The sequence below is a fragment of the Xyrauchen texanus genome, chromosome 43 (genome assembly GCF_025860055.1).
Source record: "Xyrauchen texanus isolate HMW12.3.18 chromosome 43, RBS_HiC_50CHRs, whole genome shotgun sequence".
In the NCBI taxonomy this organism is placed as follows: Eukaryota; Metazoa; Chordata; class Actinopteri; order Cypriniformes; family Catostomidae; genus Xyrauchen; species Xyrauchen texanus.
In genome coordinates, this window is record NC_068318.1 from 4,293,674 (window position 1) to 4,320,127 (window position 26,454).

A 26,454-nucleotide genomic window follows, 5' to 3' on the forward strand; every position below is an offset into this window, starting at 1 on the left:
CGGCTACAGTCATTTTTGAGCCTCTTTACAGCTGGTTTCGGATGATCCCAAATGGTCAGCGCTAAATATAGTTGTAAATGGGGTGCAAAATGTTTTGTGATTGGATCACAAAAAACACATACGGAGGTAGTCAAAAACCACACTGCATTTGAGGTTCCCGGACAGCATCGAAGCACCACCTCTCACCTGTCAATCAAAAGTTTAAACTTACATGTGGATTTAAAAGGAAATAACCATTCGACCAAGGCATAACCAAGGGTGAGAATTTCCTGGTTCTTCCTCAGTGTGTTTATATGATCTGAACATGGAGGGTGACAAGATGACATCTGAAGCTGAACTTTAACAGGTACTCCACTAAAATTGACAATTTTGATCGAGATGTTGTGTTTGTGCTTAGATTAAATCTCAACTGTATCTGGGAGAAACAGCGCTGGTTTGTTTGCGCATTATTAATCTTCATGACTATTTTGAAGATTATTATCTTCAGTAACACGAAGATATTGTGATTGATGAATGTCCTCACAAAATCACCTCAACATCTCCTCAAAATCCCAACACCAAACAAAAGAATGAATGGACATATGCCTCTGCAGAGACTATTTATTTAGGCAGAGACGGCCACTTCTATTTAAATGAATGGGAGAAATTGGAATGCTCAACCAAGGACCTCTGAGCGCCCAATGGTCAATGGATGTAGAAAGGAAGTCCCGCCTTAAAAGTTAAAAGAACCAAACACCTTTTAGATAAAGACATTGCCTGTCAATCAACTTGAGAAAGCGCATACGTATTAGCCATACAAGCTGGGAAAATGTAATGGTATAATCTTAGGTAAATTATCACAATTTATGATTCCAGTTTTGACAGATTTTACTGGCGATTTAAAATATTTCTTTGATCGTAATCTTGACCAACCATTTTGGAGATTTTGGTCTTTCTCCATTCAATTCAATGGGAGCTGCACTTGCATGACTGGAAATAGCCTCCCGAGAGCGCTCCAAAGATGGCCGACAGTGAACTGGCTTGCTAGAAATACTTTGACTCCAAAAACAACTGTTCACATGACAAAGGAAGCAACGGCCATATTTCTCGCTAAGCATTACGGCACATAGGAAAAAGGTAGATAAGCCAAATAAAACAAATCCAGATAAACACACCTGTGATGTGCAAGTTGAAGCATTGCTTAGCAAACCTTAACAGCCTACAATTAGACTTATGAACAAAATTACTGTTTATTCGCTATATGCGAATATCTTGCTGTTGCTGCTGTTTTATAGTATGTAATCAGTAAGCCACAAGAGGCCATGAGTTACAGTGATTTTACCATGAAGGGGTGTCAAACTTGGTTCCTGGAGGGCCACGGTCCAGCAGTGTTTAGCTCCAACCCTAATTAAACACAGATGAAGCAGCTAATCAAGGTCTTCAGGAGTGCTTGTAGATTACAAGGTGGCTTTTTGGAGCAGGGCTGGAACTAAACTCTGCAGGGCTGCGGCCCTCCAGGAACTGAGTTTGACACCCATGATATAGGGCAATGGTTCCCAACCCAGTTCCTGGAGTCCCCCCAACACTGCACATTTTGTATATCTCCCTTATCTGACACACCCAATTAAAGTCTTATAGTCTCCACTAATGAGCTGATGAGTTGAATCAGGTGTGTCTGATCAGGGCGATATCCAAACTGTGTACTGTTGTGGGGCCTCCAGGAACAGGGTTGGGAACCACTGATATAGGGTTTTCAACTTGATGTGGCTTATAATAAAACTGTTAATAAATAACAGTTTGACAACATAAACTCCATGTCTCAACATTAACATTCTGTTATAAACGAATAATAGTCAATTTACCTCTAAGTATCTCTCAAATATTGCATTGAATGTCTGAATGTATAAGTGCAGCTGATCAGATTATTCAGCAGAGGGCGCCATATATTCAAAACAAAACTCAAGTTTCTGTGTTTTCTGCCTCATATGATGCTAAAACTGTTAAACACTCACAATCAGCAGTCACAACCATGACAAAACCATTCTTCTAAATAGCAGAAGTCAGCTTTATATTTTTACCTCAAACAGCCATGCAGCCAGTCTTTCGGGTCCTTCTCATCTAAACTGTTCGCCAGAGCTGCACCCGCTGCGCCCGTGTCCTCAACAGTCGATGACAGAAAGGAAGAGGTGACCTCCAGAATCGTCCGTCTGCTATTCTGCGTGGCGGTGACGCTCAACATTTCACCGTCTGCACTTGGGTCAGCTCCGGTCGAGTCCAGGAACAGAGTTCTGTCTTTGAGTCGCTGTTGAATCATGGGCGTGAGGGGGATGTCAAAGGTAAACAAGGGTTCTGGAGTGGTTTGAGGAGCAGGATCAGGTGCAGGGTTGCACAGCACATCTAATGAGTTCATACTGCTGAAGAGAGTCCCTTGCAGACGCTCAGACTCCAGGATGTTCTCAAACTGACAGCTGAAGACATCTGTGGACTCCTCACCAGCACTGGATTTACCTTCTAAACACCTGAAACAAACACATCTACATGACAGCAGCACAAAGCATGAGACTACACAGGAAGTTAATAATGACATTCTCTCTGTGGTCACTAACCTGTTAGAGAAGTGAGTATTTCAACTACACCACAATACACTGAACAGACCAATGACCCTCTTTTCCTCCATGACATGAAACAGGGGTGGTCAATCTCACAGAGACATGTCCAGCTCACGTTTCTCTCCAAAAATCCAAATATATAAATTAATAAATTATATTTTGCTTAAAGAAAATAAAGCCTAAATTGGGACCATTACAATTTGTTGCATTGTAACCTTAATTTGATGACATTTAAGCACATCTCAAAGACTGCAAGATCATGTAGATTTACACTCTACAATATCAGGAAGATAAGACCCTTCCTCTCTGAACATGCCACACAACTGCTTGTTCAGTCACTTGTCATAACTAGACTGGACTACTGTTACGCTCTCATTGCAGGCCTCCCTGCATGTGCTATTAGACCTCTCCAAATGATCCAGAATGCAGCAGCACGTCTGGTCTTTTATGAACCTAAGAGAGCACATGTTACACCACCCTTTGTCTCTCTCTCCACTGGCTGCCGGTTGATGCACGTACTAAATTCAAGGCCCTGATGCTGGCATACAAAACAGACACTGGGTCTGCTCCAGCATACCTAAAACCATTTATGCAGATCTACACTCCCACCACAAGCCTGCGGTCAGCTAAGGAACGTCGCCTTGTCGTACCAACACAAAGAGGCACCAAAACACTTTCCCGGACTTTCAGTTTCATCATACCACATTGGTGGAATGACCTTCCCAACTCCATCCGTGAAGCTGACTCACTCTCTATCTTCAAAAAACAGCTAAAAACACATCTTTTCCATGAGCACTTAAACAGTCGCTAAAAATTCTTGTTGCACTTTAATCTGTTTTGTATACTATTCTGATGCTAGTGAAACTTTGTAGTATGGCACTTTTCATACAAATGTCTCCTTAAGATGATTCGCTCATGTTTTCCTCTTTTTTTAAGTCACTTTGGATAAAAGCATCTGCCAAATGAATGTAAATGTAAATTTCCCTCTAAAATTCTCATTTCGTCTTGCATAAAAAATCATTACTGTAATTTGTTGTGATGTTTTGAGTTTCTTTATAATTCTCATAATTGTCAAAGGTGATTCTCATGAATACATCATTACTATAATATAACAATACAATACTTTAAAAATCCTATATAATGGAATTATAGTCTTTGTATTACAGTCATTTGTACAGTTAAAATAAATAAATATTGCAATACAATGATCCTGTAATAATGTTTTTTATTATTTAAATCAGAATAAATTACTATCATTAGATAGAGGGCCAAATTATAAAAATCATAAGAATGATTTATATAAAAAAAAAAAAAAAATTCAATGTACATTGTTCAATTTCTTTTTTTTAAATAATGATAAAAAAAATAAAATAATTATAATCCTCAAATCACTAAAATCAGAAATGTCCCTTGCATTTCTTTTTGGAATTACCTTTGAGTTGATTTTTCATTTCATTAAATTAGTTTAATTTTTTTATTATTATTTAATGTGTCTATGCATTTTTTACATTGTGTATTTAATGATTTAAATATAAAACAAAATCTGATGTAATTTGGAGTATATTCCTGGAAAAAGTGGTAAATAAATGATTGAATATGTTTTTACAATTATTTTAATTACTGGTAAGTAGTTATAATTTATTCTGAATTAATAATATGTAATCATTGTTTGTTAATAATGTATTGACTGATGTTTACATATGCAACGTTTACATTTAAAATATATTTTCTACATTGAAATTAACATTTAAATGTACTGTTCATTGTTTGTTCATCTTAACTCGCTAACTAGGACTGGGTAAACATTTTGATTTTATGATGCATTGCAACCTTCATTTGAACAACCTCGATTCTTAAATCCCAAGATCAATCTTTTACTCTATGCACAATCCTCTATCACAATAAGAGGAAATCACTCGCATTTACGACAATATATTTTAGTCACATATAGCGCAAATATGAGATATTTGGCAACTGTTTGTTGTTTTTGTGACAGTGGCTTATGCTTCCTCTATTGCATTGGATCATTTCATATTAAGACCAATGACAGATAGTTCATAAAGGAAGTGAAACTGTTTTAATAGAGAACTGAATGTACAGAACATTAACTGATAAACGGCACCCTTCAACTCTTAAAGTGTGCAGTCATCTATAACCTTTATTACTATAACATACACATACAAGTGAGCTGCTCACCTAAACAGCATTTTAGGCATCAAAGCTGTTACAAAAGGTAGGCAGCTAAATTCTACTTCCTTCCCACTAATAATATCTCACTTTAGCATGATAGCATCGCATGTATCCTTGCAAGGCAGCTCACTAGTTTCTGGAAAAGAGCTCATGTTACTAGAGCGGATATTTTTTTTATTGTGTTCCCGAAAGATTCCCAAACCTTCACTAATTTAAAGACTGGTACCATCATTTAGCATACCAGCAGACATATCCGAACAGTCATTTAAAGAGGCACTATTACAATACTGACTACTGACCAATACTGTTTTTACAGATACTATAGCAGTCATATTCAAGTTTCAGAGTCCAATACGCAGGGCTAAATTTTGATGTTTTATGTTTTTGATTGATTCTTTGATCGTAAAGGTTTGGGAACACAATAAAGATGTTTCTGCTCTAGTAACATAAGCTCTGTTCCAGAACATAACTAAAGATGTGCATTATTAATAATTGTAATAATAATAATAACAATAACAATAATTTAGTTTAAAATGCTACGTGTCCTATATTTCTGAAACACATCTTACTCAATGTAATTTATACAAATAACACACAAAAATGTACAGTCTGTGAACACTGCTGTTATGTTGTTGTTGGGGTTTTTTTTTAGGCTTCAAACACTGATAACCAGAAAAGTGTGGATTGTGAATGAGATTAATAACTATCTCCAGTTTTTGCAGATAAAGGACTGAAGAGAAGAGCTACTGTACCTGTGTGAGCTGTGTTGTGTTGATTTGTGATCAGGTCTCACTCCTGTGATGTCTGCATGCTCCATGTCCTGACTCACTTCCTCTTTAAAGCTGCCGCTCTGCTCTGCTCCATTCTGCATCTGTCCATTCGGTACACTCTCCGTCATGCTCTCTACAAAGCGCAGCTTCTTCTGTGCTTTCTCTTGCAGTTTGCCCCCTTCCAGAAAGGCGCTGTAGATGCTCGGGACCTCCGCCAGAATCTTACAGGATTCCTCTAGGGACTCATCCAGAATTCCTGCAGATGGGTCATCAGAGCGTCTGGGCGAGGGTGACCCCGTGACCTCATGTCCTGCGGTTTCTATTGTTGTGTTGGCGTCAGGTTTATTTTGGCTGTCCTGAGCATTCTCGGGGTCTCGAGCGGTGATCTCGGTGCTGAAGCAGCTGGCAACCATTGAGCTGGGATCCTTTATGAGCGCGTCGCACCACGAGTCAAACAGCAGTCCAGACGTCAGGAGTGACTCCCCAGCTAACTCGGACTGGCCGTTCTGTAGGTCTAAGCCACGATTGGCCATATCCAGCGGCGTCTCGTTCGGTCCGTTGCAGTGGATCATGGGTGAGGTGGTGGTCGTGCCCCGCTGGGCCGCAGCATTCTGACTGCGAGCCGTCAGGCCACTTAACAGATTAGACAGCTCCCTGTCGATGTCCTGGAACAGTGACGTCTCATCGACATCATCATCGTCTTCAAGAGCACCATCGACACATGTGCTGGCTTCCTCTTTGACTTGGACTTGAGAGGTCACTGTTGAGAAACCAGAAATTAAAGGATTAGTTCAACCAGAAACCTACATGACTTTCTTTCGAACATAGAACACAAAAGGAGATATCTTAAAGAACATTTTGGTCTTTTATTTCAATGCAATTACAAAAACTAGGTGACTAGAGCTTTCAAGCTTCAAAAAAGGACACAAAAGCACCATTTCGGAGTGTTAAGTTCCATTGCAATGGATGTGACAGGTCTACCATTACTTTGGACAACATTTGAATCAAAAACTAAAATGAATTTTTAAAATGAATTACCTACAAAAACAATTTGGATTTGATTTGATGAGTTTAGGTGGATTTATCAAACAATCCCCACATTCCATCATTCTACTGCAATAGGAAATGAATGGGTGAGAATATACAGAGCATTGTTTATTATTTTTCAAACTAAAAATCAATCATTCAGACATAATTCAGAACTGACACACACATCATTATTTTTGAAAAAAGGTTTCTGAATCACTTTCCAGAATAATTTGCATAGTGTTTTAGATATATATAGTATATCATCATCGTATATATCATATACACTACTAAAAGACAAAAAGCCCAAAAATAAAATTTAAAAAAGTTGAGGATGGGTAAATAATGACTTTTAATAGCTGAATTATCATTAGTGGGAGAACTGTCACTTTAAGAACAGAGATCATCATGTTGTGCTCAAGAGTGAAGCATCATTGCAGTGTGCTGGCTGTCATGTCCATTAAAGCGGTGTTAACAGAGGATCTGCGCATGTTAGTAGAAATTGTGATGAATAGCACTAGTGTATGTATATAGAGCAAGACTGTCTATATAGAGAATAGAGCAAGACTGTCTGTGTCCAACACAACCAGTGCTGGGACAAACACAGGAAGAAAGATGGACAGACAAACCAAATGCTGACAGTGGCAAAAAAGATAAATCATACACATTTAGCAGCAGTCCAATCATGATTTGTAAGAGTAACTGTGGATCTGATGATGCATTGGTAAGCAGTATTTCTGGAGAGCTGTAGACTTCATTTCTTCACCAGGTGGCACTGTTCGACTATTGCAGATATACACATGACTGACTTCTTCAGTCAGACTATACAGTACATTACATGAACAACAAACCACCTTTACCTGATTGACTATATTAACAGATGGAAATTTAGACTGCATTCAAATTCACACACTATCTGCAATACACTGAAAAAAGTGGTAACCTGCAACAGAGCACAACAGTCATTCAGTCAATCTGGTTCTGGAAGAATAAATCCCATGCAGTTTTACACTAGGGGAATTGATTTTTAAAAATGAATTAATAAACCTTTAAAGACAGACTGACGGTGAGCTCCGAGGTTGTTAATCAATGGTTTATGCTTTTGTTGAGTTATTTCAAATTCATTTAAAGGGCACCTATTATGGTTTTTCGAATATTACCTTTCATGTAGTGTGTTATATAGCTGTTTGAATGTAAAAAAGTCTGCAAAGTTTCAAAAATCAAAGTGCACGATAAGTGGGGTTATTGACTCCCAAACGAAAGAACCGATTCTGAACACCTGAAATGAGTTATTAGTAAATCCAGACTTACTTCCTGTACTAACCTACATAATTTGGTAACAAAAAACCCGCCTCTGGTCTTCATTGGCTGCTCGTGAACAGCTTTGACCCGCCCTCAAATACTACACTAAGTGGTAGACCAATCACAACAGACTGGGACATATGACCAATCAGAGCAGAGTAGGCTCTCTGAAAGGAGGAGTTTAGAATGAATGCTTAAGAACGTATCATTGAACGAGTTGTGTTTGACACTGGGAACAAAAGATAATGCTGCAATTTAAATTATGAGAAAATTAAAGTGTTTTTTGACCTTGGATGCAAGTAAATCTATTGTATGAGACCTTTAAAACTAAATTAGGCATGTTTAAAAACCATAATAGGTGATATTTAAAAAAAAAAATCATCTTTAATAGCAACATTTCTAGTGAAGAACTACACTACCCATAATTCTGCAGAGGATAATCCACCAATCAGAGACGTGCAGCAAACAAAGTGCAGCAAAAGAGCTCTGCAGTGACCATCTAATAAATCAATATATTTCTATACTTAAAATCAACAACTTTAAATCAATAGTTTTATATTTTGTATCACTTTTCATTTTATTAGCTTATTGGTAATGTTTTATGGATTGTAGTTCATTCCCTCATTAAAGACGCTGAGTACACGGTCGTTATAATTGGACTTTTTGTCCGATATTCAGACACATATTTGCTTCCAATCAAAGTTTGTAATGTTGTGATTCACCTCAGAGCTGATTGGTTTGTTTCATTGCAAACAACTCTTTAATGAAGTATTTGATGAAATCCCTATGGAAGAAATGAATGGGCGGGCACCATTGCACTCCATTAGTGTTCATTTCAGCTCTCTCATTTGCTGCTGGCATTCAATTGTATTATGTAGATATTACTTTCAAGATGTGTAAAAATGGTGAGGAATTTGGAACTTTAGCTGTTTTAATTTAATACATTTATAAACCTAGAAATGAAGTAATAATGCATTTTTAGGTATGAGATTAGCTTGATTTGAACCCAAACAGTTATAAAGGGGTCTGTGGTGTCAAGGTACAATTTAATGATGTGCTGGAATGTCTCAATACTGCTGTACTGTCTCACTACACACTTAGAAGTATGAATCCGCCCTCCAGCAGTGGGACATTAAGTATGTAGAAGAGCTGCAGGGTAAAGGTCGGTTGTGAATGTGTGTCAGTGACATCACTGCAGGAAGACGAAACTGAGCCTTATGACTCATGTAGACGCTGAAACAGATTTCATTATAACCGTTGCTTCAGTTTAAGCGTGACACACTATACATACAGAAACTCTCTCGTCTTTAAAACATGCAAGCAAACATACTGCACAAGATGATGTGTGTGATATGCATAATGGGAAAGACAGAAGGAAATGAATGAAATAATAATTATAGTCACTGTTTAGAAACCTTCGTCTACTGAGTGTGATGGTCCATTATTTGTTTAAGAGTGAAACAGATTATGTCCTGGTTTAATAGTCTACACATCAACACACAATAGAGGTAGACAGGTATAAATCCATTTTGCTGATTAATCGGTGCCAATAGTTGCTTTTTGGAACTATCGTTATCTACAAACATCTATGCCGATAGTTGCAATAGTTTTTGTTTTTTTTCATGTCTCCAAATGCACATCTTGTGAATCATATAATACTAAACCTTCTTCCTCATTAAACGTCTTCTGGTGAAATATTTGGCTATAAAAAGCTGAACTTTGTAAATGCTTTAATATAGAGCACTGAAACAAAGCCAAGTTTTCATAATTTCAAAATAAGAGTCCCTTGTGTATTTCGGGCTTGTTAATAGTCAAAAGTCCCACAATATGCACCAAATGTATATTTTTTCTGTTTATAATTGGTATTTTGGTTGCACAATAAACTGTACCTGGGATTTTATTCATTTTGGACTCTTGTAGCATCAACAGTTTGACCATGCCCGTCATATTTATTAAAAACAAAGAAATTTGTATACATTCTATAAAGCTGATTAATCGGTCATCTGCCTTAGTTATTGTATTGGCAAAATCTACTATCGGTCCACCTCTAATACACAAGTACAAACAATTTCTTCAATGGATGTTTCATAAAATCCTTCATAAAAGAGTTGTATGCCATGAAACAAACCAACAAGCTCTGAGGTGAATCACAACATTACAAACTTTGAAAATCAGACAAAATACAAAAGTACAAGACTGTGTACTGTGAACTACAATCCCACAAAGCATTGCGAATGATGTAATCAAACAAAAGCAAAGGTTTATTATCCACAGTTTTCATGACCATCCACTGGACGGTAACTTGATGGGTCTGATTGCCACTGGACTGTTTTCTGGTTCCGGTCTCCATAAGAAGCAATTGAAAACTACTAAAACAAGTGTAAGTTGGAGTAAAAATGAGTTATATATAGTCATGACTAACCTTGGGCCATCGCTTCATGTCATTTTAAAAAACGTAATCTGCTAAACATCACATTATCTGCTAAAAACATACACTGGTGCGAGTGAAAATATTGTAGATGGGAAAATGAAAACAGGCCTCTGTTATGAAACGTGGAACACTTCCGTTACTGCAAAATATTCAGATATATACAAATATATCAGTAGTTTGAGACTGTAGGAAGACAGGATTACATCATTCACAGTGCATCATGGGAGTGTGCAGAGCGTCATGGTTTGTTGGCCATGATTCTTTGATTGGTGGATCTTTCTCTTCAGGCTCATGGGTAGTGTAGTTCTTCACCAGGAATTCCTCTATTGAACCTGATTGTTTAAAAATGATGCTGAAATAATGCAGTGTGATGGCTTCAACAGAACCATATCCCATTGAACAACAACATCAGTGCTCACGGACGGTCTGTCTTTAAAGATTTATAAGTTATTGTTATTAATCAATTCCCAGATGGAAAAATTGAATTTTACTTTCAGAACCCAAATGTTGTGCTCTATAGTGTATATAGTGAATGTTTTATCATCATTATGTTATGAAGGTCTGAAGAGCAGGACAGTGATTTGAACTCAGTGTCTCCTGCAGAGGATATCACATTTCATTACATCATTACATGTAAATAAAAGTAGAGAAGAGCATAATACCAGTTTCTGATGAGCTCGTGTCTTCAGTCTTTCCAAAGAGAAACTGGTACTTGGCTTTGGCGACACTCTGAGCGTGTGCAGACGAGCTCCAATCAAATACCTCTCCCTAAAAGAACAAACCAACATTCGACTTACATAAATTAAAATTAACATCATATAAACATGGCTGATTAACTCATGTGTACCAGTTCCAAAATGTACAAACAGGCTTATCACAGGATCTTCTGTTTTCAGAAGTTTTCAATAAACACTGTAAAACAGAGCGCAACAATTTCTCCACAGGACAAAGACAGACCTACCGGGAGTTCTGATGTAGTTAATTGAAGGTTGGCTATATGTTTCTGTTGAAGCCAACGGTCCCCATTACTTTAACTTTCAAATTGTGTTTAATAGCGTATTTCCTAATCGAAAACTACACTTCACATGTTACTGGTGGAGAAAATCTACTATTTAGAGAATCAGGGCAAAAGAGCACCCTACACTCTCAAACTACTTACATATTTGTATACGAATCTGAAAAATTGGTAATATACTTTTAATATACTGTTTCTACAGATTTCAATCAAGTTTTTAATCCGATCTGCAATGCTTAATGGGATTGTAGTTCATTCCCTCATTAAAGACGTTGAGTACACATTCATGTACTTCTGTCATTTGTCTGATCCTCAAGTTTGTAATGTTGTGATTCACCTCAGAGCTGATTGGTTTGTTTCATTGCAAACAACTCTTTAATGAAGTATTTGATGAAATCCCTATGGAAGAAATGAATGGGCGGGCCTTTCAGCTCTCTCGTTAGCTGCTGGCATTCAATTGTTTTATGTAAATATCACTATAATTTACATATACAAATATTTCAGTCAACCACTTCTCACATGGCATAATAAATATTATGATTTTAACAGTTAATGTCTCTGTTGCCTGGAACCTATTTCATAAAAAACAAGGTGGTGTGCGGTTACAGGTGTTTTCAAGTTCACTTAAGCACTGGTTTCTACTTCTAGCTGCTTCAAACAGGCTAGTGAATATCATCCATTTAATCATCAGTTGAAGACAGGAGAAATGACATCAGAACCAAATTGGCTCCTGTCAGATGACCTGACCTAGAAACATATATTTGCTAATGTTTTTTTATGTCGGCATGTGTCAGAATCATGACTAAAAGAAACCGTCCAAATTCAACAGTGCTCGACACTGCATAAGAAATGCAAACACAAAGCAAATGACTTTCACAAGTGAACGCTGGTGGCCATGACTTGCTCTGTGCGGCTCAGGAATGTTTCCATTTCCAGAAACAGGCTCGTTTTTAAAATCAATGTCTTTTGTAGCTGACAAGTAATTGACCGCACTCTACCCACATGCTCCATTATTACTGGAAGTGAAGTGAAGCTGGAATGAACCGGTGTCTGCTTTCAATTTCACAAGAGAAGTAGCTCTGAGTAAAAAATCTGGCCTTAGTGTTGAGGTTTGCCTGCTTTCTCTTGTTTGTTAGGATCAGAGTTCAACAATCAATAGATTGTTCAAAGAGTAGTTCCCTGAATCAGACATTGTTATCAGACTTTATCAGTCCAAAGTGCTACACTAACCTCAGAACCCATGAGTGACAGCTTTATTGGGCCAACTGTCAGAAATGTTGCATTTTTTGACTAGTGCAAGATCTCCAAGGGAGCTGTTGAGTTGATCAGTGTAAAGGTCACTGTGCAACGCCCCTGTTCCCATGAGATATAGAAAGACCAAGAGAGATCCTTGATGTTTTTTGAGGATTATAGGATTTGAGCAACTTTTGTTGACAAAAAAAGATTTCGAAATAAATATTCATTCATTCATTATTAATTCTGTGATTCTAATGTAATAGTGATGTTATATTAGCTGTTACTCTTTGATTAATGCATCATGGACTGTCTAATTAGACAGTATTTTTGTGGCAAAAACACATGTTGACTTATTGCTTCTAATGCCCTCGGGTCCTTTTAAATCCACATCAAACATCCTTAAACCCGAGAGCAGGCACATAAAAACACAAGATGGGCATTTCCTGCAGGAAATTTTAAAGTTTGAGGTATGTTTCGGATTTAGTCTTTGATTCTGTGTAAATGAGTGTCACTGTCAGACATCGGCTGTGCATGAGGATCCACACATAATGGATGTTTACAATGTAAAAGGTCCTTTAAATGGTGAAAAAGATGCATGAATACTGCAAAAAAATGACAAAAAAAATTATTGATTTTGATTTCCCTTGATTTTATAATTGAGATCAGTTTCGATTTATACAATTTACTATAAAATAATTATTTTGGGTGGATTAATCTCAATCAATCTTTTTTATATAGTCTACACATCTAAAACATGTTGTGAACTTTACTTTATTACTTTATAGCAGGTTCTTTTTTTTTATTAAACAGTCAACTTTGCATTGGCCTTCTTAGCAGCCTGAAACACAAAACTGTTATTCAGATTTTGAATAAATTCAATATACAGAAGCCAGCAACAGACTTGTAATTGATTACAAGATTGGTCAATCACAGCAAAAACTTTGCAAAAACCATCTTGAGTAGACATACATTGACTTCTGTAATTATAATCTTGATTATTTATTTGATCAATTGTGCAACCATATACAAGAAAGAAAAGAACAATCAGAACTCAGCATGCAAATATTTTGATGACATCATTCCTGACTGCAACAAGACGCCTAAATGAACTACAAAACAAAGTTTGAGTGCAGTCTGTTTAAGCGCAGCACACAGCCGGGCCGCGCTAATGAAGTGAATGAAGGTGCGTACACACTGCCAAGTCGCCAGTGGCTGGCGGTGAAGTAGCTAGTGGGTGTTCCCACTACTGGTTGCCTAGTAACGTTTATAAATGACATTCACGGATGCCATTCCATTGCTGTTGACAGCGAATCTCTTTTCTTGCCACTAAAAACAAACATTTTGGAGGGAAAAGACTAAATAGAAATGGAATCAGTACATAAAATGCTTTATATCAAAGATGAATTAGAAACAAGGCGTGCTGTTTGCCATAGCGGCTGTATATCTCCGGCGAAAATGCAAATGCCGGTCTGTCTGGGTCCATAAAATCCCTGCGATCTCAGATACACCTTTCCACGCAGTATTTTTCTTAAAAATGTCCTTGTACGTGGGAAGAGACATATCATAGAGCACTGGGAAATTTCTAACAGCAAGAATTAGTCTTTCATCCATCTTTCCGTTACTGCAGGAGCTGAGAGAGAGAGAAGGATCACGTGAGCTCTCCCGTCGTCTCTCCTATTGCCTGTCGCTTCCGTTGGTCGCTCCAAAGTTTAACTTTTCTCAACTTTGTCGCGTCGCTGGACATGCCCACATCTAGTGCCAACGGTCGCGACAGCTCGTGTCGCCGGAAGTCGCTGTGCTCGCATTGAAAATGAATGGTATTGAGTCGCTGTCGCGCGCGATGTCGCTGGCAGTGTGTACGCACCTTGACGTGACTCGAACGCGCAAAATCGCTTCATTCGCTTCAATTCGCATAACACGTTGTCGCAAAAGCCTATCAGCATTGAGCATTGTCCGGATGTCACTGACGTACTGACGTACTGACAAAATAGCAGAAGAAATCTGGATAAATTTATGGAAAAATTGTTGTAGCGGTGTGAACTGTATGACACAACATGATGCATGTACAGAGACCAATACTCGCGTGAACACGAGTTTAAACACAAATTTATAATCCAGCGGTCAAACTCGCACGAGCAAAGTTGAATCGCTGAATCAACACTAAGATCATTATTTGTATTAGTGCAATTATTAAATAAATGTTATGCGTTATTCTATTTTCATCATTAAGCTACAGCCTTGTGAATATTTTGTTAAAATGTGTATGAAATTTATGTCATTATTAAAAATGCAATTTGATGACATCATATAAATTAATAGAATGTGAAATACACGAGCTGAAATGTGATTCAAATGATTAAAAGCTAAATATAAAATAAAATGTACAATCTTGCATACTATGTTGCGTGAAGTCATATATACGATATATATATATATATATGTGAAGATGTCGCCTTCTAGGTTTGCTTAATATCTTTTTCAGTTTACAATTGCATTGTTTTTACTCACGGCAAAAGTCTGGTGAGTAAAAACAAAATTTACTAGGCAATAGATGATGCTTTTGCCTGCAGAGGGTTGAAAATATGCTTCAAAAAATAAGGCCAGGATGACAGTGGAATGCTCATTAATCTTCACGAAAAAAGCGCTAACTGAATGATCAGTGACATACTGTTCACCTGCGATCCTACGTTTATGGGGAGAGTAGAAATGTTGATATTTTAATTTTATGCATTTTTGAGCAAGATGAGGAAAGGGGGAGATTTAATAGTTTTTAATGTTGTTATTTTGGGATAGATAACCGATTCGAGAGATTAGCTTTTGCTTAGGTTGAGGACGGGTACACAAACAAAATGCTGTATGTTGCGTTACTCAAGGAGCAATTACTACTTAACATTTAGCAAGCTAATATATGCTATTCCTAGCTGTAAATTAGCTTACTAGCATAATCTTATAACATAAATCAGTAATGTGACACAACAATAGTATGTAAAACTGAAGCAATTTATCATGTTATTGGCACATATAAAATCTTTTGTTTTCTGACAAAGAATATATGAGCTAAATCAAGAGGAATAAATATGTTCGTGTAACTTAATTGATTCATGCGGAATCACTGTGCATGATTAAATCATGTTAATTCAAAGCATTTTTTGTCAGTGTTCATTTCACCAGGAAACTGCAGCGATACGTACAACGAGCCATGTAAACAAAGTGTTTAGTAATGTGATTCTATGAGACCATGATGCATCAGGAAGTTCCTGTCACACCACCTCTATCAAACATAGAGGAAATATCATTCCTGGAATGCTTCTATATGAAGAGCTTCATTTCTGGCATTTGGTAAAGACAGGAAATAGTACAGATACTGTACAATCTTCAGCTGAGCAACCAGGGCAGTTTTACATCAAAAAAATGCTCTGGATACTTTAAGACATGACATTCTGAAAATGGATCTGTACAGACTGGGAACAACCACACAGATGAACCCATCCTGATCCCTCACAGCAGAGAGCAGTCTGAGGTTTTGCCCTCAGGGTCAAACATGCTATTTAAAACACGCAGACAGCATGTCAGTCTCCAAACACAATAATTATTCCCAAAGAACATGTTATTTCTGACCATGTTTACGAGCTACAGCAGATAACAGCTCATGTTTTACACTTCATTTAAAATGCTACAACATCCTACTGGAATTTAAAATCATTAAAAGGGTTACGTAGTTCACCCAAAAATGAAAATTCTCTCATCATTTCCTCACCCTCATGACATCCCAGATGTGTATGACTTTCTTTCTTCTGCAGAACACAAATGAAGATTTTTAGAAGAATATTTCAGCTTTGTTGGTCCATACAATGCAAGTGAATGGTCACCAGAACTCTGAAGGTCCAAATATTACATAAAGGCATCATAAAAGTAACCCCGATGACTCCAGTGGTTAAATCCATATCTTCAGAAGAGATCCAATCATTTTTGGTGAGAAAAGACCATTGCAGTCGCTAAGCAAGATCATGATGTGATATTTGGACCTTCAGAGCTCTGGACACCATTCACTTGCATTGTATGGACCTACAGAACAGAAATATCCTTCTAAAAATCATAATTTGTGTTCTGCAGAACAAATAAAGTCATACACATCTGGGATGGCATGAGGATGAGGAAATGATGAGAGAATTGTCACTTTTGGATGAACTATTCCTTGCTTGTACAAACCCACAACAACCAAGAACATTTGCTAAACGAATGTTAAAGTGAGACCAAAATGTTTTGCGTTCACTAACAAAAGCCTTATTAGCCTTTTAAAAGGCATCCATAAATCACAGCTTGCGTTTAATCTGCATGCACTCTTCAGGAGCTGCCCTAAATGATCCGAGAAGCGGATTGGTGACGCCTCGGTTCATTTGGACTGCTCACATAATACATTGTTGTTTTATAGAATTATAGAATTCTCATTTGTGTTTTTTTATCAGTTTTATTGTAGGTCTACTACTTTAACCTTACCCAAGTTTACTTGCTTTGTCTGAGGCAAAAAATTTTTAGGGATGCACAATATATTTGTGGCTGAAATATTATTGGCCGATAACCGGGAATAATTTGCTACAGTTTATTTACTTCCATCTGAAATTCTCTGTCTGACTGTGGCGTCTTTCCTTCAAGTAGAGACTCGTGAAGTCTCGAGCAACAGTGCGCATGTGCATATACAGCTTGTCCGTGTGAGTGAGAGCCAAGCTTATGTTGCTCTGTGAAGATTATTTCGACATCTCTGCACCTTGTTATAGCATTGGAGTGTGGGCTGTGAATAAGCATATCATTGGTTTGACCCCACTGAATGAATATGCCCCATTTCCTCATTCAATTCATGAACGAGCGAGGATCAGCGTCTTTTTATAAACAATTGAAGAGGCATGTTGCTTGTTTAGTTCAGTAATCTAGTTAAACAAGGAAAAAAAGGGGCTGGGTTAACTAAGAGTAAAAGAGACTAATGACATTACAATGACATCAGGACGTAATTAAAACCAGTAATTATTTTTAGGCTATGTTGTCTTTTTTATACATGATTGTCAGGCACAGCGGTTCATATAATTATATACTTTGTTTATATATATAATTATATACATATAAAAAATGCTTATGATATTTAAACTCTGGTAAAGTCTTAGTAAATGCTGATTTTAATATAGTATCATTAGAGTTATATATACACACACACACACACACACACACACTACTGGTCAAAAGATTTGAAACACTTAGGGGCTTTCACACTGGGCATGTTTGCTGCGGCCCGATTCCGAGTGCAATTGTTCCCGGTGCACCCCGCAGCGTTGGTCTGGCTTCACACTCACTTGATTCTATCGAACCCCGGTCCATTTGCATTCATCTTACGTCATCACAAACACGCATGGCGAAGACAACGCGACTCATCATACTTTGTTATTTTGGTGCCATTGTGCACAGCAGAGTGAACGACAACTGCGTATATGTGCGCTTCATGGCGTAACTCATCAGAGCTGCTGCTCACAAACGCCGTGTTTTGGGGAGACAGCTGATTGCAAGGAATTAATTTGCATCTTTGTTTACACTGCACGCTTAATAACACTCGTGTCCAAGGTCAAGTTAAACGCCACGGTCATCTCTTATTATACCCTATATTTCTAACCTATAATAGTATTTATAAGGTGTATAGGTAGATAGATAAACAGACAGAATTTATAGTGTTGATTTTACTTGTATTTCATTGTGGTGTCATTACTTTTTTGGGACTTTCAGGAATGTGTGGATCAAAACTATCTGTTGTCAAAATTAATGATGTCGTCAACGGATAAAACACATGCACAGGTTACTTTACTTCCTGAACGAGTGCACACCTGAGTCCGAATTGCTTTCACATTCCCGTTCCATTGCAACAGAACTCAGACCACCTCCTACTGGTAGTCTCAGGTTCGGTACCACGGTGCGCACCCCGGTCCACATGACAGCTTTCACATTATAAATATTTCATGTGAACCGTGCTCTGTTTCGAACTAAACTGCCAGAGTGAAAGCACTCTTACTAATTATTTATTAAAATTTTTCTTTCTTCACATTTTTTAATAATAGTAATGTCATCAAAACTATGGAATAACATAAATGGAAATATGGGAATTATGTTGTGACTAAACAAAATCCCAAATAAACCAAAACTGATATTTTAGCATCTTCAAAGTTGTCACACTTTGCCTATAATTTGCAGACATGTACTCTTGAAATTTTCTCAACCAACTTGTTTTACTCTGGGATACTTTTAAACAGTATTAAAGGAGTTCCCATCAATGTTGGGCAATTATTGGCTGCATTTCCTTATTACTCTGTCCAACTTTTTTTATTATTATTACATTTTAGTTTTATAATGAAATAAATTAATATGTTGGCACAATTATATTTTTGTCTACAAAACTAATTTCAAACATTTAAGCATACGTCTTCAGACACACACACACACACATATATACATATATATATATACACACACACACACACACAAACACACACATATATACATACACACACATCGATCAGCCACAACATTAAAACCTCTTGCCTAATATTGTGTAGGTCCCCCTCGTGCCACCAAAACAGTGCCAACCCGCATCTCAGAATAGCAATCTGCGATGATTTTCTTCTCAATACAATTGTACAGAGTGGTTATCTGAGTTACTGTAGACTTTGAACCTGTCTGGCATTCTCTGTTGACCTCTCTCATCAACAAGTCGTTTCCGTCTGCAGAACTGCAACTCACTGGATTTTTTTTGTTTTTGGCACCATTCTGAGTAAATTCTAGAGACTGTTGTGTGTGAAAATCCCTAACTGCTGTAACTGCTGATCTCCTGGAATTTTCACACACACCAGTCTCTAGAATTTACTCAGAATGGTGCCAAAAATAAAAAAACATCCAGTGAGCGGCAGTTCTGTGGGCAGAAATGCCTTATTGATGAGAGGTCAACAGAGAATGGTCAGACTGGTTTGAACTGACAAAGTCTACAGTAACTCAGATAACCGCTCTGTACAACTGTGGTGAGAACAAAATCATCTCAGAATGCAGTTCTGAGATGCAGGTTGGCACTGTTTTGGCAACATGAAGGGGACCTACACAATATTACCAGGTGGTTTAAATGTCGTGGCTGATCGTATATATATATATATATATATATATATATATATATATATATATATATATATATATATATACACACACACACACACACATCTTTATTTTACCAGGGTTATTTTGTTGAAATTAAAATCTCTTTTTGGAGTGATTTTTTCTTTTGAATGAATTCAAAAGACTCGAGTCATGAGGTAAGGCCCAGGTATCCTTCATTTTTACGTGTTCCGGATTGTCTCGCGTCTGGTTAACCACGTTGCCTTTATGAGTATACTATTCTGACCATGAGAGACTACGAACGTGTTTAACGCATGCCCACCACAACTTTTTTGTGATAGTCTTTTAGTAGCGTTAATGATCGGTGCAAATGGCGGCAATACGCACAGACGATGACAACGTGCGCGAGTCTAGAAAATCTGTCCGGAACGCGGTCAGCCCTGGGGACTGAATATATTTACATCATGAATACTGTGCGTGGAGCGATCATGCCAAATATACTTTGGCCTTTAATGACATACAGAGAAACATAATTTGGAGATAATTCATTCCACTAAAGATCGGCCAAGCTAAATCTAAAGTAGTTGTGATATTATTAATTTTCAATACACTTTTTTTATTTGTTAATAAATAAAAATATTATTTGAATGGTTCTTTAAACAGTTTTAGTTTTTTTAAATAACTTTATAAATGTGTTTATTACAGAAAATGACAATATTCTGAATAAATATTAGCCGGCTATCTTGAATGATGTAAACACAGTAAAAAATAAAATAAAAAACAATCTATGCTAAAGAGTAGAATACATTAAATGTGCAATATAATAGTGTCATTGGGGCTGAGCCCCGTAAGATGGAAATCCTTGAATCGCCCCTAATGCCGGCACTAATTATTATTATTATTATTATTATTATTATTAGAAACCCACCGCGTTATATTTATAAAATATTTTTTAAGCATTTTAACGAACAAGCTTTCCTACGCGATCTCTACAATAGTGATTTGGGTGTTGTTTCTTGTATACCAGATGCTACATTGGCCTGGGATTATTTTAAATCGATTTTCTTATTCATTTGTGATAAACACACTCCAATCAAAAGATTAAGGATAAGTGGTAAAGATAACCCTTGGTTTAAAGATACTGTTTCCACCTCCATAAAACAGAGGAATGCTGCTTGGGCTAAGGCTAAGAAATCAAACAATTCTCTAGACTGGATTTCCTATAGAACTTTATGAAATAAATGCACAAAATTAATCAAAAGTGCAAAACGTGATTATTATCTGTCTTCGATAAACGAAAATTTTAATAATCCCACAAAGTTTTGGAAATTAGTTAAGTCTACCTCAGCACCAAACCAGTCATTTAAATTGCCCGATCATTTAAATGTCAATCAGAATCTTTTTAAGGGCAGAGATGTTATTGCAGATACTTTTAATAATCATTTTATTTCAGTTGGCTGCACTTCTGAGGCTATTAAAATGGGTGTTAATACTTTAACAGCTGAACCTACTAAATACAGTCCATCAGAATTTTTTAATTTCGTGCCCATAAACATTACACAGGTTCACAATGCCTTAACGAAATTAGATACAAAGAAAAAGGCAGGAATTGATCACATTGAGCCTTATTTTTTAAAATTGTCAGCTGATCTCGTAGCAGAGCCCATAGCCTCTATATTTAATTTAAGCCTCGTCTCAAATGTTATACCAAAAATGTGGAAATCAGCAATGGTTACTCCATTACTAAAGGGCGGAGATCCCTTAGATCCAAATAATTACCGTCCTATTTCTAGATTGCCAGTTTAACGAAAGTCTTTGAATCACTGATAAATGACCAATTAAAACATTTTTTGTCGGATAATAATATTCTTCACGACTATCAGTCAGGTTTTAGAACAGGACATAGCACCATTACTGCAGCTATGTTCGTCTCAAACGATATCATAACCTCTTTAGATCGTAAAAAGTCATGTGCTGCGCTATTCGTTGATTTATCAAAGGCTTTTGATTCTGTAGATCACAAATTACTGTTACAGAGACTCAGGTCTATAGGCCTTAGTGAAGCGGCTCTAAGTTGGTTTGAAAATTACCTTTCAGAACGTACTCAATGTGTATCCGTGGAAAATTATAACTCACCTTTCCTTCAAGTAAATATTGGGGTCCCTCAAGGATCAGTTTTAGCCCCTCTTTTATTTTCTATTTTTATTAATGATGTAGATCATGGAATAGATTCAGCCAAATTACATTTGTATGCAGATGATACAATTATCTATACAACAGCATCTTCTTTAAATCAAGCCATGAAGCAATTACAGAACGCTTTTCAAGTATTGCAGCATTCACTGTCACAGTTAAAATTGGTTTTAAACTCAAAAAAGACAAAATACATGATCTTCAGTCGTGGTCGCTCTAAGGTAACTGATATGTCAATTACAACTTTAAATGGTACACATCTAGAAAGAGTTAGTTCTTATAAATACTTAGGTATATGGATGGATGAAAGATTAGCATTTGACATACATACTGATAGATTGCTGAAGAAGCTCAGGCCAAAATTAGGTTTCCTTTATCGTTTAAAAAATTGTTTTCCACATGAGGCCCGAAAGAAAATAGTAGAGAGTGCATTCTTATCTATTATTGATTATGGTGATCTTTTAAATATGCACGCAGCTACTTCTCTACTTAGAAAATTAGATTCTGTGTATCACGCTGCTTTACGCTTTGTTTCAGGTGCAGAGTCACGGACGCATCATTGTATTTTATATGATTCTCTAGCTTGGTCATCCTTACATCAAAGGAGAAAGCTACATATGTATTTATTTATTGCTAAAGCTCTTTTAGGTAAATTACCTTCCTATATATCAAATCTTTTAACTTATTACACAAACGGTTACCATACTAGGTCTGGCTCTCACATTCGGCTAAATGTCCCAAGGGTACTGTCAGAATCTGGTAAAGGTGCTTTTTCTTTTTATGCTCCATGTGCCTGGAATGAACTGCAAAATGTACTTAATCTAGATGCACTTCCAACCCTGGCCACTTTTAAACGTCTCCTGCACAATGTTTTAAAGGATACTTGTAATTGTTTTTCTTGATCTGCTTTTATTTATTTAGTTCTTAATTGTGTAAAATGTGGCATTGTTATCTTATGATTTTTGTGTGTGAAACTTTATGTTGCCGCCGTCTTGACCAGGTCTCTCTGGAAGAAGAGATAGTAATATCTCAATGTGATTCTCCTGGTTAAAATAAAGGAAATAATAATAATAATACTGCCGGCACTAATAATAGTTAATGTATAAAAAGATTTGGGTTTGTTTTGTGTGTTTTCTTGATTAATATTCGTTACATGCAGTTTATCGCCTCATTTTGGTTTAATGCATTAATGCTGTTTGAAATTAATTATTCTCTCTATGTGAGCAAGTCTTCAGGATTACCGTAAACACCAAGCCTATGTAAATGGACACCATAATTTATGCAAGTGCATTGTAATTTATTTCTTATTTAAATTAGCATATATATGTAATATAGGCACATTTATGGTTCACGTTACATCCGTTAAACCTTAAACACCAGTCCAAATTCCAAGCTTTTAAATGACACCTATTTTAAAATGAGCTTTTAAAGACTTATCTAGCAGTTCCAGGTTGAATGATTGAAAATGTAAAAAAAACAAATGTTATAAATATTAGTTATCGTTATCAGTATCAGCCACAATGAGCTGTGATTTATCGGTTATCATGTCGGCCCAGAAATTAAATTTCGGTGCATCCCTAAAAAAATTATTATAAATATAATTAAGGGTCTTCCATCATTAGCAAAATCAAAAGAAGTTTTACTTCTTAAATGTTTCACAAGTTCACCTCCTTGCTTGATGAAGATGTAAATATTATGATAATGGTAAACCTGTTTGGCTTGCTGTCCTTGGAGAGTGAGGGCTCGAACGAGAGAGAGAGAGAGAGAGAGAGAGAGAGAGAGAGAGAGAGAGAGAGAGAGAGCCCCCCAGCCCCTTGTTTATTAACTAATGGATGATGAGAATAGGTGGAGTTGGGGAGGTGGAGGGTTGCCAGAAGAGAGGTGAGCTCTGCTTATATATGTTTTTGCATAATTGATCAATTGGATCAGATTAGTAGGCTCCTCCCTAACCTATGTTTATAACTCCATATTGTATTTTGAAGTGTATTTTTGCTGCTAACTGCACGTTCATTTGTTATGCACTAAAATAATTACAAGCAATTGCACTTTTACCATTATTGATACAAATTAAACAAGTATACTATGATTGTTTGTATTTTCATTGCAAAACACCACAGAAACAAACTCTGCAAATGGCTTCGCCCTTAAGTTATTAGCTGTAGCAAATGTAATGATGTAATATTGTAGAACATACTTGATTGGTTCACGTTCACCCAACATAATTGGATCTAGAAGAATGCACATTTTAGAGAATTACATTTACCAAAAGCAAAGAAATCAAGTTTAGAGGTGAAATACTATTTGTTGTGTAGACCAAAAATAATATGACTTTTCCCATTTTGACAGTGAACAATCTATTTTTACTATATCACCTGCACATTGCAACTGCCTTGCAAACATGAGGACATAAGAACATGATTCCAGCCACATACTGTAATTCAGCATGACTAGAACATGTTTAAGTATGTGAAGATGTGAAGATGCAGACATTATAGACTCAATGTGATTCTTTTGCCTGGCTGTAAGTTTGCACAGTTAAAATCATGCCACATTTCAAAAGAAAAAGCACAAAGCTGCAGTGATCAGTCCAATACATATCTTGAGTTAAATACTCATACAATACAGATGTGGAAACATCTGCGGAGAGAATAGACACAGTGCCAAAGATTGAGTCCCATACAGCCAGCCACAGCTCTGATACACATGTCTGCCAACTTACATAACTGCAGGAACATCAAACGTCCATACACGACTAAATACTGTAAAAAAGGGCTGAGTCTGATATTAAAACACATTTCTTACAGCTGTTCTAACAAAGACATGATTGATTAGCTGAAGCTTTGTGGTTAAAGATGAAGTATGTCATTTCTGCAACTCCAGCAGCAAATGGAATTGCAACAAATAATTTATGTTTTTCAAATAGTTTGCCTCATCACACCCCTTTCACCAGAGAGTATGCCAAAGGAATCGGGACCTGTGACTTCGGCAGATTGAATGGCAGTTAGATGTGCGGCTCGGGTTGAAACTATTAGTCGACGTTATCGACCACATTGGAGAAAAAACATTTGCGACAAAAATTTTCATAGTCGAATAGTCATTTGATCTCATTTAGCGTAACGTGTGATCAAATCAAACTCTAATGATGGCGCGTGAGAGCAGCACTGCAGCTCGCACCTGACTGAGAGGAAGAATTACACAGACCACAGTCCAGAAGCACTCTAAACTTTCCAAACAGCTTCAGGTGATGTAGATTGCAATCGTATGAGGGATTATAATGCAAAAACACAAAATAAGTAAATACAGAAGCACTCTCTTTGTGGAATAAGTGGAGCTGGAGTTGCCACTCTGCTGAAGAAAAACTTGTTTGTCAATTGTCTTTACAGGAAACACCCGACTTTACATTTTTAATGCAGTTATATTTAGTGCATTATAGCTTTATTAATGTTCAAACAATTCGAAAGCAGGTCATGTAAATAACTACAAACTCCTAAACTGGCATTTCTCTGTGTGGTCAGCGCCTCTTCTATGAGTTGGGCGAATGTCCCGATCTAAGGGGAAGAGATGTAAACTGCACCCGGCTGATGAACTCTGTAACGGGGCCGCTCATCCCTCGAGCGTGCACGCTTAATGCAGCTAGATTATAACGTGATGGCTCGCGACTTATTGAATCATAATATAGAGGTCACTGTGCATTTCTTATTATGAAGAAAATTGGCAATAAGCAGCTTTAGTAATAAGAGAGAGTTTGTTTTTTGAGAGTTAAAGATGGATTGAAGTGAACAAAAAGGTGGAAGAGGGTAGTCTTCGCCCCCTATACACTGCAACAAAATACATTTATGATTTGATTTTGTTTTGGCTTGTTTTCCGATATAAATATCTAAAACTCCTTTAAAACAACATGCATATAATTTTGCAGCTATACTGCAGAAGAAAAAACATTCTGAGAATGTTGAACATAATATAAAAAATACAAATATTGTAAAATATCTAAAAATCCCTTTAAAAAAGATGCATTCACCTGAGCAGCAGCATATAAGATATTTGCGTTTAGAGAATAGATCTTGAATATAAGTATATTTTGTCTTTACTGCACTCGCAGAAGTATAAACAAGTAAAAAATACACTTATATACAAAATACACTTACTGTATATTTAAGATTCATTCTCTTAAAGCAAGTCTAAATATCTTCTTCTCAAGAAAATATATTTTGGTTTAAGGATATTTAGACATTTTTAAATGGAAAACAAGAGAAAAAACTTGATAACAATAAAAAAAAATTTGCAGTGAATTTCTTATTATATTAAACTTATAAAAATTATTTGTTTCTGTTAATTCAGTGAATGTCATTTAGAGGTATTTTTAAAAGATGATTTTGTCTTCTTTATTGTTAGTAAGCACGTTTAATACAACTTTTAAGTCGGGGCACAAGCTGAATAATCGGTTAATAGGTATTGATTAATCATCGCAATAATTGCCGAATAGTCGAATAATCGGTCTAATAATCATTAGATTAATCGATTATCAAAATAATTGTTAGTTGCAACCCTAATGCTAACCAATGGATA

General features: G+C 36.6%; 1 protein-coding gene across 2 annotated transcripts in view; it reads right to left on the minus strand.

The window, feature by feature from the left end:
- Positions 1-26,454, minus strand: part of LOC127635642 (PH and SEC7 domain-containing protein 3-like) — a 186,415-nt gene that overhangs the window by 151,262 nt on the left and 8,699 nt on the right. The window contains exons 2-4 of one of the 2 annotated variants that reach the window (XM_052115811.1): positions 10,970-11,075; positions 5,531-6,308; positions 2,058-2,498 (exon numbers count right to left, since the gene is read on the minus strand). In XM_052115811.1, coding sequence (XP_051971771.1) covers positions 2,058-2,498; positions 5,531-6,308; positions 10,970-11,075 — 1,325 coding nt within the window. The remainder of the gene's footprint in view (positions 1-2,057; positions 2,499-5,530; positions 6,309-10,969; positions 11,076-26,454) is intronic. The other variant, XM_052115812.1, reaches the window with a different exon arrangement.